This window comes from Phacochoerus africanus, chromosome 15 (assembly GCF_016906955.1).
Source record: "Phacochoerus africanus isolate WHEZ1 chromosome 15, ROS_Pafr_v1, whole genome shotgun sequence".
NCBI classification, from domain to species: Eukaryota; Metazoa; Chordata; class Mammalia; order Artiodactyla; family Suidae; genus Phacochoerus; species Phacochoerus africanus.
Genome location: NC_062558.1, coordinates 31,714,939 through 31,732,931, shown reverse-complemented (window position 1 = coordinate 31,732,931; position 17,993 = coordinate 31,714,939). Strand labels below are relative to the sequence as shown.

Sequence of the window (17,993 nt, the reverse complement as noted above, 5' to 3'; positions counted from 1 at the left end):
TCTAAGGATACAAATGAGAATGCTGTTAATTGATATTTGCCTAAGGAAGTAGCTGAGGACAAATGAGTAAGGTGAGGACCACATTCAAACCACTTAATAAACACTTAATTCTTAAGAATTAAGAAATTCTTTTTTTCTTAAAATATGTTAAAAGACTTTTCTTTCTATGCTTTCCTGGTAAATTCTTCCATACTCTAATAGATTCTATCTCTTTTTGCAATATCTCCTGGAATTACAAATAATCTCCATACTAAGAAGTTTCTCTCATTACCACGAAAGAAGCTTTCTAACAAAAACTTAGTAGAACACATTTGGGAACAAAGAGATCCAAGGCTATTAATCAAGTTTGTATATTTTGCACAGGTAGAAACAACTTTATTAATTAAAATGTTTTTTTTTTTTTTCCTCAGGAGAGCTAAAAAGAAATAACCCAGATGGACATACTAACAATTTGAAATGTGAGTTTTCAAATCTAAAGGAAAGACACTTTGAAAAACTATACTGCAACTGAAATGAGGTAAAGTGTGGGATATGAATTTAGTATCTTTCTTTACGGAAAAATCGAAAAAACTTCAAGTACCTTGCTCAAATGAAGTAGATTGGAGGCACTTCAACAATTTCTTATGTTTAGAATGGTAAGCCTTCAAGACCTATATCCTATATTAGTTTTTTGGTGAAAATAAGTAATAATCCTTAACTTTAATACAACACATAACATGAATACTTACTTAAAGAATAAAATTTGACACTATATAAAAATTTAAAAAGTAGCCATGATATGTGCACCAAGTTTTATTTACCTTTTCACAATACAAATAGAACAAATACGTTATTTAAAATTTTAAATTTTCTTGAATTTTACAGAAGAAAAAGAAACTGAAGTGAAACTGTAGGAAATTGCTGAACTTCAGATAAATGTTTCTTCAAAACAAGAGATATTAGTTCCTAAAAGATTCCTCTAAAGTTAAAAAAAGATTAAGAAAAAACATTAAGCTGCTGAGATATTACATTAAAAAAACCCTACATGTTTCTTAATGGACATATGCTTACATTTACACATAGTAAACTCAGTGTCCTGCCTCATAAAACTCAGAAGACACCACTGATGTCTAAACTAAGCAAAATAATAAAAACTCCTTTTTCTTATTAAAAACCTTTTAAAACCTAAAACTATCTTAACATTATTTTCCAAGAAAAGTTAATAGGGAATGGCTAATATGAAACCAAGACGTTGTACAAATCACTTTCAAGAAAAGAAGTACACCATGGAATCATGCTTATAGCTAGCAGTATCGCCTAAAACCCCAACTGATGACACATGAACTCAGAGGATCAGCCGGTCCTCTCCTCCCTCCTGAATTACCTGACCAATGGAAGTTTGGCTTTGTTGTTTCAGAAAGCACTGTTTCTTACATTCCATCAACTGTTCAAAATCACGCCACATTTTTGCTTGTTTCATATTTGGACCATGACTTTCTCGTACAGCTTTTTGTTTTTCCCGGAGTTTCTATCATTAAAAAAAAAAAATCAAAAATAATTAAATCTCACTCACAGGGATTAACTTCTATTGCTCTAATCAGAAGAATATGTCAGGCTTCGTACATTTGATGAAAAAGAGCTAAAAAGGGTTCTCCTATGATAGACAAAAACCAACATGATAAAAGTTAATTCAATTTATGATAGAGCTAGGACAGTTTAAACTTAAAAAGAAGAGGAAAATATAAGAGAAAGGAAGGAGGAAAACTAAAAGGAATAATGAAAGTAGAGCAGTATCATGGTGAATAAACAAATACAGATTTTGGAAGTCAGAAAATATGAGTTCCAACTCGGGCTTTGTGACTAGCTGTAAGGAAGACCCTTAATTTCTCTGGAAAGCAGTTTTCTCAATTGTCAATCAAGGCTAATAACAAGGGATAATTATAAAAGAATCTGCTTTATAAGATTATTTTTTCCACATAACAGATATGGAAATATGTGATTGTTATATATTATTATTAAATATTTTATTCTTTCCTGAATCAGTCCTTAGTATGTTCTAAGGTAAGGTGTGCTTTATGACAAAATAAATCAAATTGTATGCAAATATTTCTCAGGGAGAAGGTCTAGTAGTTTTCTAAAAAGTTCCAATTCCTTATCAGAGTTGTTTTTGTTACTAATAACCTATATAGTTCCACTTGCTAAAACTTTTCTACTTATCTACTCTAAAATTACAAACAGGAATAAGAAAAATTTTTCAATAAACTGCACAACTATACTTTGGTTCTACATTATGGCAAATTGAGAAAGGGTGATGTAAAGAAGGGGTGGCATAAAGTCACAGACAATCAGGGAAAGAGAACGAAGGAAAGAAGAGAAAAACAGAAATGACAGTACACACATAAGGAAACACAGTGTGACAGGAATACATATACTAACACAGAGTGTGAGAAATCACCAAGAAGGACAGAAAAATAAGCAAACGTACAGAAAAGGAATGCACAGGAACATCCCCATCTTTTCCCCTTTCAGTATACATGATTGATCTAATACTTGATCTCAGGACACAAGTGAGAAGGTTGGTGGTTGGTACTTGCCCAGACAAAAAGGCTAAGCTAAACAGAGGCCAGATTCAAACCACCTACTAAAGATTGCCCTCCCTACCTATGGTTAATGAAAGCAAAGTTAACAGTAGATAGAAATAGGAAACAAAATGGAATTAAGAAAATATAATTTAAATATAACCAGCTGATTCTGGACACAATACCTGGCATGCAAATATATCTAGTTAAGCCTATGTTACAAATAAATCTTACAACCAATATTTTTATCCTCATAAACGAAAACAAAGACTATTGAGCACAATTTTAAGACTAAGGTACTACTTAACTGTAACTTTTCTTATTGGAATAATTTCTTCGTCAAAAATTCTAACAACCTATAAAAGTTATTTAAAGAAAAACAGGATTTGGGCACTGTTTGTATCAGAAACAGCAAATATAATTTGCTTCATAACCATGTATGCTTGAAACTTTTAACTTTATGAACACAACTGACTTTATTATTTATTTATTTATTTATTTACTGTCTTTTGGTCCTGTTAGGGCCGCATCCTCGGCATATGGAGGTTCTCAGGCTAGGGGTCTAATAGGACCTGTAGTCACCGGCCTACACCAGAGCCACAGCAATGCCAGATCCAAGCTGCATCTGCGACCTACACCACAGCTCATGACAACGCTGGATCTTTAACCCACTGAGCAAGGCCAGAGATTGAACCCGCAACCTCATGGCTCCTAGTCAGATTCGTTTTAACTGTGCCATGACAGAAACTTCCTATAATTTATTTTTAATATTACTGTCACTTAATACAGATTTATCTATTTAGTTAGTTAGTAGTTTGGCTATGCCTGCAGCATGTATAAGTTCCTGGGCCAGGGACTGAACCTGTGTCACAGCAGTGACTTGAGCTACCACAGTGACAATGCTGGGATACTTAACCCACTGAGCCACCAGGAACTCCAGGTTTTATTGTTTTTTAAAGGAGGAGGTGGTATAGGAAGGGGAAAGTTACAACTTTCAGTACAACATTCTATAACACTTGATAAGGCAAATTCTAGCATACGATAGTGTGAATTACAGCACTATGGCTTGGTCTAATTTCAGAAATTCAGTTGGCCTGAGGAGGCCTGTGGATGTCCAGTCTTGGCTGGTTTGGAAGGCTTAGGCTATTGTCACTTTGAGAGCCTAGGTCTGTTCTGTGTCTGCCTTGAAAATTTAGATCTACTGTAGGAGTGAGAGGATCAAGAAGCTTGTTTCTTAAATGACACAGTCTGATAACTGGGGAATGAGCTAATTAATGCTCATTTTGCTGAAACATGCTTGATGTCAGAATGCAGATACTATTTTCCCCAAAGATCCTAAAATAAAACACTACACTGGAAGGGGAAAGAATAATCTTTAATCATATGTAGCAATTAAGTTTTGGGTCTTTGAAAGGATCCAAGGTTTGATAAATATTTCTCTACACAGAGCATCCATCCAGATAATTTTCAAAACAAATGAAATAATATTTTCAAATAAAAAGTACATAACTTATGAAATATATGGATGAAAGTCAATTATTGACAATCATACTAAGTCCTAAGAGCCCTCAAAATCTCGAGTAAAAATACTGTACAAATGAATGTACAACTTGTTTCAAATACATACTTTCAAACTTGAAAATTTTTTTCCTTTTGAACATAGCATGTCATCTCATAAATGGAATAAGATATATGTAACTAGCAATTTCTCTGATAAAATGGAAGAATCAGCTTTAATGTTTCTTCTCCTTTCTTACTTATGCACATTAATATGATGAACATGTATCCACAATTCATATAAAAGAAACAGATGAACACTCTTTTTTATAGATACGGCTGATTCCAGGTTTGGGACAAGAAATGTGCAAAATGAGCCTGGAACATTTTGTCATCCCAGAAAATAAAAAAGCCATCAAAGCCTAGCAGGATTATTTCAAAAGGATTCAGGAGTGGATTTCAAGAGGCTTCCTCTGGCCAAGCATGGGACAGCTTGAGACCAGATAGAAATAATAATTGTAAAAGATTTAAACATATCAAATATGTTAAATCTAGGAGTCATAAAGACACCTGAAGGATGACTAAAAAAAAAATTCATCATTTTGAAAACTAGTAATAATCAAATTAAGCAGTTATTCTGCCTTTCCTATATGAATTGTACTTTAGTGTAACTGAAGAGTTGATTAGAAGTTGCTCTTAACAGAACTATTCCAGCCAATAAATGAAGGAACAACATAATTAGAATATGACGTTCTGCAACCTCTAATGAATTAATGGATTAAGGAAGTAATTTTCAATGGCTGCCTACATTACAAAAAGAAAGCCTCCTGATAGAAGTACATACTAACACTTATGAAATATGCTTCCCAAGTACTGGTCTTTTAGTCTTTTTTTTTGGGGGAGGGGGGGCACAGGCCGGCAACAGCAGCTCTGATTCAACTCCTAGCCTGGGAACTTCCATTTGCTGCAAGTGCAACCCTAAAAAGAAAAAAAAAAAAGAAGATAGGTAATGGTTATATATGAATTCTTTACATTATTTCCTCTACTTTTTATATAAGCTTGAAACTTTTCATAATAAAGCTTTTTTTTAAGTTTCTTTTAAATATTTTAAAAAAGTTTAGCAATTACTCCATTGCTTTCTATACTATTTGTTATTTTGAAGTTTACCTTTAGAATATTACTTACAGGTTTATGGGAGCTAATTCAGCTTTTATGTAAAAACAGATAAATGTATTTTTTTATTTTTATGGCTGCACTAGCAGCACATGGAAGTTCTCAGGCCAGGGACTGAATCCAAGCTGCAGCTGTGACCTATGCCACAGCTGTGGCAATGCCAGATTCTTTAACCCACTGTGCTGGGTTGGGGATTGAACCTGCACCACTGCAGTGACCCAAGCTGCTATAGTTGGATTCTTAACCCAGTGTCATAGTGGGAACTCCCATGTGAGTTTTTTAATAATGATTCAAATGAAAAAATTTAAGTAAGAATGGATAATCCTGCCATCAGCTAAATTGTACAATGCATTGAGACTAAATAAAACAAAGCCATATTTCTCAGTTGTACTTTTGGAATAGATAAGCTTATATCTGTGTATTATAAATACATAAATATGGAGTGGATAAGCAATGATATAGCACAGGGAACAATATCTCATCTCTTGTGATGGGATATGATGGAGGATAATGTGAGAAAAAGAACGTGTGTGTGTGTGTGTAAACTGGGTCACTTTATTGTACAGCAGAATTGACAGAACATTGTAAATCAACTATAATAAAAAATACATATATAAATAATCATTTCCAGGTTACAGACTCAAAATATTTGAACACTGAAATTAGACATATATATATATATATTTATTTGGCTGTGCCCACAGCATAAAGAAATTCCCAGGGCAGGGATGGAATTTGCACCACAGCCGTGACCTGAGCCACAGCAGTGACAATGCTGGATCCTGTTTGGCCACCAGGAACTCCTAAACATCCATATGTAATCAATATTAAAAAAAAAAAACCCCGCAGCTAACAATTCCTAACTATAATGCTACAAACTTGTCACCCCTATTAGAAAAACTTACAAGAAACATCAATTTTTAATAGTGAAACCAAGTACAGATAAAATGGTATATAGTGAAGGAAGAACTTAAAATTATTGAAGATGATCTTAGAACTCGTGTAGTTATTTATTTAAAATTTTTAGTCTACCTATTTCAGTTTAAATAGGAGGAAATGAATTCCAAAATGGTCAAGGATTTTCCCTAGAACCACAAACTTAGGTCTGAAGCCAGTATACTTAATGACTTGGTGCTGATAAACACAGATCTTAAGGAAAAAAAAAAAAAAAAAGAATGACAGAGCTGGTATCTTTATAATGACTGTCAAATAATGCTTTCTGAAGTCAATTATGAAAATCAATCATTTGAATCCTGATGGTCAAGGCCCTTACTGTCTACTACCTCTTCTAATAGGACTGGCTCAAAGAACTGAGAAAATGAGACTCAGTCTTACACTCCTACTTTCAGTAACCACCACATAAGACTGGCAGGTAGGGAGTGAATATCTTAAGTATTTTGATTATTTGTATTAATTGAATAAATGTTTGCAAAGGATTTAGACCAGCCCCTGGCTCACAGTAAAAGCTTTGTGTTTATTAAATACAATAAATGGACAATTTTATACTTATCTAATAAAGAGATACCTGCAAATAATCTAAAACTTCACTACCTATGGGGTTTTTGCTTGTTATATATGAACTCTTTGTTCTTTAAAACTAGATTTTGCCCATTCCACCTCCCCCACCAAATTCATATGCCTTCACTTTTATAAAACTAAATTCCTAAGGAAGAGTCTTCATCTTTGAAAGGGAATAAGAAGCTGCCCCGAAGGTGGGCACTGTTGCTGCTGCTACCTCTTAGACAAGGATAAACCAATTCAAAGGCTAAATAAACCCTCATGGAGTTCAGTTTGAGGTTTGAAGACTTTGTAGCTTGTCCTATGGACCTCAGTACCAAGAACCACAAATTGCAAATTTAATTGGTCATTTTGTATCAAAAGGTCAATTACAAAGCGCCTAGAATTTTTTAATTAAAATAATATATTCTCTGGGTTCTGATACAGCCCAGACAGTGTTAAATTTTTTTTTCTATTGTGGGTTTTGGTTCTTTTCTCCCCCAAATTGATTTTATTTGATGTACCCAAGTCTTAAGTTTAATAAAGAAAAAAATCTCCATAAAAAAAGAAAGTGAATAAGAAGGTTCTAATTTCCTCTTGAAAACTATACTACAACCTTAAAAAAAAGGCAATGGCATAACCATGTCCTGAAAGCCTGAATTAGACACATTTTAAAAAATAATAATATATTCTTACCTTTCCAAGGTTTTCTTGTTCAGTAATATTTTTGGTATATTGTTCCCTAGGGAGTCAACATAATGATTTAGTTCACATTTATTTCAGTTGATTTGATAATACAACTAAATTATAAACTAACACATCTATCTAAATATATTAGACAATACAGTTTAGAGTACTGGAGTCAGAATGAAACCCATTATCAAACACTCCTTTTTCCCATCTTTAGTCAGCTCATTTAATAAATAGTAATATAAGGAAGAAACAAGGCAAAATATCCCTTAAGAAATTAAGAGAATGAAAATATTAAGAACTATTTCTAGTTAATCTACACTTCAAACAATGGTAACCCAATTTGCTTAAATTGCTTTTGTTTTTGAAAAGATTTGCAGAAGGGAGAAAAGATACACATTTTAAATAAACATTAAATACCATCTAACCCTGCAATCCAATTTCTAGGAAGTTATCCTACAGAAAACCTCTCATAATTTAAAAAAGATAAAAGCAAAAATATTTACCTCACCACTGCTTATAATAGTGAAAAACTACAACCAACTTAATATTGATAGATAGGGATGTTTAAATAGATTGTAGTACATCCATTCAAAGGAATAATACAGAGTTGTAAAAAAAAAGAATGAGGTAGATCTATTAATACTAAAGTTGAAAGACTTCTAGATAATTAAGAAAAAACTGTATATGTAGTTTAATTTTTTTATGTGTACACACACATATAGATATATTAATAAAAGCATGGGAAAAGAATATGGGATAATATATACCAAAATATTAACAGTAGACATTTGTGAGGCATGGCAATGTGGACAATATTCAATTCTTGTGTACCACACTTGATAATGGTTACTTTTTGTTTTTATAGGTATTTCTTTTTAGGCTAAAAAACCTACAAATTTTTAATGTAAAAACAAAAATACAAATAACAGTATTGTGTTTTTTAAACAAAATATAATTAGATTTTTATATTACATAAGACAAAAAGGAAAATTTAAAGTGTTAAGGACAGGGAGTTCCCATTGTGGTGCAGCGGAAATGAATCTGACTAGGAACCATGAGGTTGTGGGTTCGATCCCTGGCCTTGCTCAGTGGGTTAAGGATCTGGCATTGCCATAAGCTGTGGTACAGGTCGCAGACGTGGCTTGGATCCTGCATTGCTGTGGCTGTGATGGAGGCCTGTGGCTGTGATGGAGGCCTGCAGCTGTAGCTCTGATTAGACCCCTAGCCTGGGAACCTCCATATGCCTTGAGTATGGCCCTAAAAAGCAAAAAAAAAAAAAAAAAAAAAAAAAAAGACTGAGGATGAGGACAAAGGAACATGGGACAAAAGAACCAATGATAAGAGAATTTTTAGTCTTCAAATTTGGATGGAAAAAGATTCTATTTTTGTGTAAAGCTACACAGTGGCACTTATGAAGAAATTAAACAACATGGAATTGGGAATCTAAAAAAATCATACACTGCAAAGAGAAACTCTGACAGCTTGAGTGAAGGAAGATTTGCACTCATGCAATAAGTGAGGCAAATGTGATTAGACGTGGAGTTCCCATCGTGGCTCAGTGGTTAACGAATCTGACTAGGAACCACGAGGTTGCGGGTTTGATCCCTGGCCTTGCTCAGTGGGTTAAGGATCCAGCGTTGCCATGAACTGTGGTGTAGGTTGCAGATGCAGCTCGGATCCCGAGTTGCTGTGGCTCTGGTGTAGGCCGGTGGCTATAGCTCCGATTCAACACCTAGCATGGGAACGTCCATATGCTGCGGGAGCAGCCCAAGAAATGGCAAAAAGACAAAAAAAAAACAAAAAAAAATGTGATTAGATGAGAGAGAATGGCAATCAGAAGTGAGGTCCTTACAGAGCTGAAGTTAAGGTAGAATTTGTGCACAGGAATAAGGTTGGAAAGGAAGAGACATATCTTAATGAACTTTGATTGTGCCCTTGACATTTATGAGACACTAAGTCAAACTGTTTGCCTTTCTAGCTTTCGCATGAAAAACAGCAAGGAGGATGTAAATGAATATTACTCAAGAAGACTGTATGCTTATAATTCAGACAGCTTTAAATAATTCATTTATTACCCTAGGCCTGAAGAAAGTCCAAATTGTTTTAGAACTGCCGTTTACATTTTATCAAGAAATCATTGGGGAGAGGCTGGTTTCCCATAACACTAATATGTAATTTTAATTTATTCAATGAATTTTTTTTTTTTGGTCTTTTTGCCTTTTCTAGGGCCACACTCATGGCATATGGAGGTTCCCAGGCTAGGGGTCGAATCGGAGCTGTAGCCACTGGCCTACGCCAGAGCCACAGCAACAAGAGACCTGAGCCTCATCTGCAACCTACAGCACAGCTCACGGCAACGCTGGATCCTTAACCCACTGAGCAAGGCCAGGGATCGAACCCGCAACCTCATGGTTCCTAGTCAGATTCATTAACCATTGCGCCATGACAGGAACTCCTATTCAATGAATTTGTTCAAGAAGTAATTACAGAGCACTTGTTATGTACCAAGCATGCCCTGGGGTTTTAAGAAGAAAATGGATAGACAGGATCCTTGCTCTCCAGGTACTCATACTATATCATTTCCAAAATACTGCTGTATACGTTATATTTAACTTGAGCCTCTGTGGTGTATGTTGTTCTTATTTTATAGATGAGGAAGTGATTTGCCAAGGCCACAAAACTAGGAACTGGAAGTACCAGGTTAGAAACAAAATTTTATGAGACTTTCTAGAGTACTTTGATAAAAAACAGGCTGCCTCTTTAAATAAAATTAAATTTGCAGATGGTGTTTCAAAACCAAGCTAAGTTTTCTATTTCTTAGAGTCCTTTTTGTAATATTTATGTATAAGTCACTAAAAACTCAACTGTAATCTAGAAGAAATGTGAATCCTATACTTCATTTGATGTCTCACTGAATGATAAAAGCAAAACATTTGAATTATGATGGGGGCAAAGAAAGTTTATCCTGTTTGATTCCTGCATTTTATCAAAACTAGTAATTCAATTATAAATGATTTTTTTTCCCCTTCTTTTTGGCTTTTTAGGGCCACACCCTTAGCACACGGAAGTTCCAAAGCGAGGGGTCGAATCAGCGCTACAGCTGCTGGCCTACACCACAGCCACAGCAACTCGGGATCCAAGCTGAATCTGCAACCTACACCACAGCTCATGGCAACGCTGGATCCCTGACCCAATGAGCGAGGCCAGGGATTGAACCTGCATCCTCATAGATACTAGTTGGATTTGTTTCAGCTGAGCCATGACAGGAATTCCCGTGTGTTTTTTTTTTTTTTTTAATTTTCCTTAAGAGCCACACCTGCAGCATATGCAAGTTCCTAGGATAGGGGTTGAATTGGAGCTACAGCTGCTGGCCTATACCACAGCCACATCAATACCAGATCTGGGAGGTGTTTGTAACCTACATCACAGCTCACAGCAAAGCTGGCTCCTTAACCCACAGAGTGAGGCCAGGGATCGAACCCACATCCTCATGGAGACTAAGTCGGGTCCCTAATTTGCTGAGCCACAATGGGAACTCCTATAAATGTATTTTTTAAGGCAGCATTTGATTTTTTATAGTATGCTGCAAGCTAGGATTACAAAAAGAAAAAAAATCATCACATAAGGGTTAGTGGTATTTACATACTCTTCTTTGTTTTAAAGGCTGGCATAATGCAATCACACAAATTCTAGCTGAAACGCAGTCATTCACACTGAATAACAAGCAGGCAGATGACCAGAGTCCAGGCCATGCTGGACTTTAAAAATAGACCAATGTTAGTGCATATAAAAAAAGCAACTATGAAATTGTACGTATTCCTAAGGAGGAGGTAATGGACGTCAACTGCTTAATGGTTATAAGAGTTTCTGTTTCAGGTAATGAAAAATTTTGGGTAATATATACTGGTGAAGTTTGCATAATATTGTGGATAATTCAATAATCAATGCTACTGAATTATACACTTAAAAATGGTTAAAAAGGCAAATTTTATGTTACATATCTTTTGTCACAATAAAGAAGCAACCAAGCAAGAAAATTATATGTATTCCTACTTAGCAGGGCTGGGCTATCTAGAATATGTTTAATAAGATTTACTCTTAAATAATATCTTAGTATTTACTTATTTAAGTATTCTGAATTTACATAATCCCATCTTATTTATAAAACTTCTATAGATGAAAACATTAAATAACTCAGTACAAAGACAACAAAATTACTTGCCTAATTGCCTTTCTTTTTTCTTGTTGATCAGAAGAGACATATGCCTTCATTTCATCAGTAGCACGACGAAGTTGTACTTCTAGGTTCTAAGTGGAAAGACTAGGTTTTAGGTTAAGTACCTGATACAGAAAAATTTCAGAAGTTTTTGATCCACTTTCTTTGTCTTACCTTAATCATAAAATTTGTATAATGGTATCTACTTTCTTCTTGAAGACATTCTTCACGGAGTCCTCTGACTTCCTAAATTTTATAAGTTTAAATGGGCAACATTATCAGAAGAATAATCAGATGCAGAAAGGATGACTAAACTATAACAAAAGAAATACCATCAGAGTCACTTCCTCTTCTGTGACTGAAACTTTGTTTATAATAGACTAGGTTGCAAACTTTTCTAGAGACTACTCATATCACTCCAAAACTTAAAAGTTCAGCTACTTATTAATTATTGTCTTATTATTATTTGCTATTTTTTAGGGCCGCACTTGCGGCATATGGAGGTTCCCACCTAGGGGTCTAATCGGAGCTACAGCTACCGGCCTACGCCACAGCCACAACAATGTGGGATCCGAGCCGTGTCTGTGATCTATGCCACAGCTCAGGGCAACACTGCATCCTTAACCCACTGAGTGAGGCCAGGGATAGAATCGCAACTTCATGGTTCCCAGTTGGATTCATTTCTGCTGAGCCATGACGGAAACTCCCAGTTACTTATTAAGTACCTACTGTGTGCCCAACTCTGTGCTAGGTGCTCGGGACAGAGGAGAGAACAAGACAGGTCCTTGCTCTCATTCAAGCAGAGGAAACAGACATAAACAAGGAAACGCGTAATGAAGGTAGTTTCAGATGGGGATAAGTGCTATAAAGAAAATTTGCAGCAGAATGTGATAGTGGGCAATGTTAGGTGATCAGATCTAGGAGGAGGTAACATTTAGGCTGAGACCTGAAAGGTGAAAAGGAGAGATCAAGGCAAAGAGCTGGGGGCAGAGTACCCCAGAGAGAGAAGAGCATAGCAAAAGCCCCAAGATAAAAATAAGCTCGGCTTGTTTGAAGTACAAGAAGAAGGTTGGCGTGGCTGGGTCCTGTGGATGAGAAGTAGAGCACATGGATATGAAGTTCATGAAGCAGGTAGTAGGGCCTTGTAGACCTCAGTTTTGAAGTTGGATTTTTAAGTGCAATGAGAAGCCAATGAAGGATGGCCTAAAGGTTATATAGGTTTTTTTGGCTGTCCTATGGAGAATAAACTTAGGAAAGCAAGTGTGCAAGGGGGAGAGGAGGTGGTGGGTTACTGTGGGAGTCTAAGAAAAACATGATGGGGGCCTGGACTCTGGCAGTAGGGGTCAGATAGAGAATTTAGCATGTACACATCAAGTTTGAAGAAATAAAGATCTCTGGAGCTTAGACTCAGGAGATGAGGATAAAGATTTGGGAATCTTTTGACATTGGTATAGTGAAAATATGCATGCATAGGCAGTTTCTGCTAAGTTGTTTTGTTTTTTTGGCCATGCCCAGGGCATATGGAAGTTCCTGGGCCAGGGATCAAAGCTGCATCACAGCAGTGACCCAAGCTGCTGCAGTGACAATACCAGATCCTTAAACTGATGAGCCACAAGAGAACTTCTCTGCCAAGTTGTTAAAATAAAAACTCTTCTTACCTGTTCTAATTTGGACCGATTGCTTTCGAGGCCTGCTGCACAGCTATCATACTGGGATTTCTTTTCATCACACTCCTGGGTTAGTTCCTAGTATGAAAACAGTAATTGATTGAACAAGTAAAAAACAAAGGCCTAAAATGTGGCTATGAAACAATACATGCCCTTGTCAGTCTTGTAACTTAACTCTAAGCTTCTTGGCATACTTATGAGTTATTTATACAACAATCAGACATTTGAGAATTATGACAGATGAAGGTGCTGATAAAAACAATAGCTGCCATGTATTAAGTAAGCTGTGTGCCAGACTCTGTTAGAAGCTGGGATACAACAATGAAAAAACAGCCAAAATCCCTTCCTCTCAAGTAATGCTGAGACAAGTAAATAAGCTGAGTGGTATGATGGATGAATGCAAGGCGTTCAGGAGCACATGGGACTCTCCCTGGACCTAACCCAGGCTTAGGGATCAGTGGGGACAATTTCCTGGAGAAACTGATACCTAAGATGAGGTACAAAGGATTAGTAAGAATAGTTATGGAGAAGGAACAAGAGGAGGGGAATGTTCAGAAAAAAAGGAACACTATGTATAAAGTCTTGGAAGCTCAAAGTTCAGTTCAGGATGTGTATATGGTCTACGGTAAGTATGGGAAGAGGCTGAAGATTTCAGCAGAGGCCTGACCAGAACTTTGTAAACCATGGTAGAGAGTTTGAGCTTTACCCCTTATAATAACTAATCTCAACAAGCCTTGAGGGAAGTATTAATATCCCTACATTGTGCTTGGAGAAAGTTCAGGGAGGACAAGTACCTTGAAAAGATTATACTGCTGGAAAGAGATGTTAGAATTTGAATTTGGGATGTTTAAATGGTTTCACACTTTCTTCTAATGTAACATTTTGAAATAGATAATCTGAAGAATTTCTGCTACTGACACCTAGAAATGCTAAAAGTATCTACAGATGCTCGACAAGGTAGTGCAAAAATCCTTCCAAATCCAGAGCTAACTGAACTCTCAAGGAAGTAAAAGGAATTATCAGGGCTAGAAACAAAGAACAACAGCCTGTGGCTACCCTTGGTGAAAGGTGTGGGGAGTCAGTCCTGGTAACAGAATGATTATAAGGTCCAGGCAAAGCAAAAGACAAAGCCTTTGGCTTGTGCAAGTTGGGAGGTTAGAACTAAGAACCCCACTGTAAAACTGTTATTCAACCTGGAAATCTGTGAGTAGAGGGTTAACACCAGGCCCTGAGTGATCAGACCAGCCTAGGAATGACCTTTGTTTTACACAGCACAGTTTCCTGGGGGATAGGAGAGTTAACATAAAGGGATGTGTGATGCTTTCATTGTTGTGTGGGACTGCATCTGCTTTGGGGTGATTAGCACAGTGTAACAGATTGGTAGGAAAAAGGAGCTGTGGCTTTTATGTATCAAAGCAACCTACAGATATCTATCTAAGGCTCTCATGGATGACAGTCATATACACCCCAAGTGGGAGAAGGGGCAACAGAGGCTATGTATTTGGGTAGTTGTTAGGCCTGTCAATGAGATGAAGATACTACAATAGGTAAAAAAAAAAAAATATATATATATATATTTTTTTTTTTAGTTGGTGAGTCTGATGGCCAAACTGATCAGTACATGCAGCTGTGCTGCTTCAGTGGTTGATGAAAAAAAGGGGGCTGTCCTCAGGAAGATTTGAGGTTTGCATTTACCTTACCTACATGGTCTAAGAACTCCCAAGCTTATATTTAACTCAAAGTTAGCTCCAAGTTTGTGATATTTCTAAAACACCTGGCAGAACAAGTGCAAAACCATTTTTGAGGGACACACCCTCCATCCTAGCTGTCAGGATTGAAGAGACAAAATCCTACTAATGATAAGCTCACAGTTGAAAACTATAAACATATAAGAAATAATCAGTCCATTATGAGTAAGAATTTGAAGATATAAAACAGAGCAGGATTACACCTCTATCAACTCTGAATACTAGAAACAAGTCTACTAAATAAGTATGTTTAAAATAATGAGGAACTGAAAACAGAAGATTAAAAAAGTAATGGTAAGTAAAAAAATAGACAAAAATGAAAAAAAGTCATTGAAATTAAAAACTAAGTAGATGGCATAAATATAATACTAGACACAGCTCAGGAGATAAAAGAATGAACTAGAAAACAGAACTGAAGTAATTATCCAAAATTCATCACAGAGAGATAAAAAAATGAAAATACAAAGATGAGGTGAAACAATAGGAAACATGGAATGTTCCTGTCGTGGCGCAGCAGAAATGAATCCAACTAGGAACCATGAGGTTGTGGAATCGATCTCCCTAGCTTCACTCAGTGGGTTAAGGATCCGGTGTTACTGTGAGCTGTGGTGTAGGTCACAGACGTGGCTCGGATCTCATGTTGCTGTGGCTGTGGTGTAGGACGGCAGCTGTAGCTCCGACTGGACCCCTAGTCTGGGAACCTCCATATGCCGCAGGTATGGCCCTAAAAAGCAAAAAGACAAAAAAAAAATAGGAAAGAGAATAAATATGTCTAACATATATCTAATAGGAGAACAGACTAGAAAGATCAGGGGAGAGAATATTTGAAGATATTATGTAGATTTTTTTTCAAAATGAATGGAGGACAAAAAGCACAGATTCCAGAAGAGCAAATAAAACTAAATCTGAGAAAGAAAAATACATATTGCTTATATGTGGAATCTAATAAAAAATGATACAAAAGAACTTATTTAAAAAATGGAAAAAACACAGATTTCAAACTAATATTATGGTTACCATAGGTGGAACAATTAGGAGGATGGAAGAAATGGGAGTGTGGTTATAACACATACACACTACTGTATAAAATGGAACCTACTGTATAGCACAGGAAAATCTACTCAATAATTTGTAATAAAGTATATGGGAAAAAAGAATGGATATATTTACATGTATGACTGACTCACTTTGCTATACACCTAAAACTAGTATAACATTGTAAACCAACTATACTTCAAAAAAATTAAATGAAAAAAAAATCCACCCCCCAATCTATACTTACATCAGGTAGTGAAACTAGACAACAACTAGAACTACAGATTCAAGGTGATCCCTATCAAAATAGCAATGGTACTTTTCACAGAACTATAACAAATAATTTAAAAATTTGTATGGAAACCAAAAAAATAGCCAAAAAAATCTTGAAAAAATAGGTCAGAGCTAGAGGTATCATATCCCTGACTTCAGACTATACTACAAAGCTACAGTTATCAAGACAGCAAGGTACTGGCACAAAAACAGACACAAAGATCAATGGAACAGAATAGAGAGTCCAGAAATAAACCCATGTACTATGGTCAATTAATCTATGACAAAAGAGGCAAGAATATGGAGAACAATGGGGAAGATAGTCTCTTCAATAAGTGGTCCTGGGAAAACTGAACAGCTATATAAAATAACAAAATTAGAACATTTTCTTACACCATGTACAAAGACAAACTCAAAGTGGATTAAAGACCCAAATGTAAGACCAGAAACCATAAAACTCCTAGAAGAAAACAAAAGCAGAACACTCTGTGATATTAATTGTAGCAGTATTGTGGGGGGTCTGTCTCCTAAGGCTAAGGAAATAAGAGCAAAAACAAACAAATGGGACTTAAAAGCTTTTGTACAGCAAAGGAAACCATTGACAAAATGAATGATAACCTACTGAATGGGAGAAGATATTTACAAATAATATGATTGATAAGGGTTAACATTCCAAATACATTAACAGCTCATACAACTCAATATCAAAAAAAACATGGAGTTCCTGTCATGGCTCAGCAGTTAATGACACCGACTAGCATCCATGAGGATGTGGGTTTGATCCCTGGCCTTGATCAGGTGGTTAAGGATTCGGTGTTGCCATGGGCTGTGGTGTTAAGTCACAGACACGGCTCAGATCCTGTGCTGCTGTGGCTCTGGCATAGGCCGGTGGCTACAGCTCCAATTGGACCCTTAACCTGGGAACCTCCATATGCCACAGGTGTGGCCCTAAAAAGACAAAAACAAACATCCTGATTGAAAAAAGGGCAGAAGACCTGAATAAGCATATTCTCTAAGAAGGCATACAGATTGTCAACAGACACTGAAAAGATGCTCAACACTGTTAATCATCAGAGAAATGCAAATCAAGACTACAATGAGATGTAAACTCAAATGTGTTAGAATGGCTATCATCAAAAAAGACCATAAAAGATGGACTGGGAGTTTGGGGTTAGCAGATGCAAACTATTGCATTTAGAGTGGATAAGGAATGAGATCCTACTGTGTAGCACAGGGTACTATATCTAGTCTCTTGTAATGGAACATTATGGAAGATAATGTGGGAAAAAACTGGGTCACTTTACTGTACAGCAGAAATTGACAGAACACTGTAAATCTACTATAATAGAAAAAATAAAAATCTTACCAAAAAAAAAAAAGACCATAAATAACAAATATTGGCAAGGATGTGGAGAAAAGGGAATCCTTGGTACACTGTTGGTGGGAATGTAAACTGGTGAAGCCACTGTGGGAAACACTAGAGAGGTTCCTCAAAAAACTAAAAATGTAACTACCATATGATCCAGTAATTCCACTCCTAAATATATATTTGAATTAAATGAAACCATTAATTTGTAATGATATATGCACCCCACTGTTAACAGCAGCACTATTTATAACAGCCAAGATATGAAAC

General features: G+C 36.0%; 1 protein-coding gene across 1 annotated transcript in view; it reads right to left on the bottom strand.

Annotated features, from left to right (window-relative positions):
* Positions 1-777: 777 nt before the first annotated feature.
* IFT81 (intraflagellar transport 81) overlaps positions 778-17,993 on the bottom strand; it is a 105,362-nt gene continuing 88,146 nt past the window's right edge. Inside the window, exons 15-19 of the mRNA XM_047761595.1 lie at positions 13,293-13,379; positions 11,809-11,880; positions 11,641-11,726; positions 7,422-7,467; positions 778-1,507 (exon numbers count right to left, since the gene is read on the bottom strand). Coding sequence (XP_047617551.1) covers positions 1,325-1,507; positions 7,422-7,467; positions 11,641-11,726; positions 11,809-11,880; positions 13,293-13,379 — 474 coding nt within the window. The 3' untranslated portion in view covers positions 778-1,324. The remainder of the gene's footprint in view (positions 1,508-7,421; positions 7,468-11,640; positions 11,727-11,808; positions 11,881-13,292; positions 13,380-17,993) is intronic.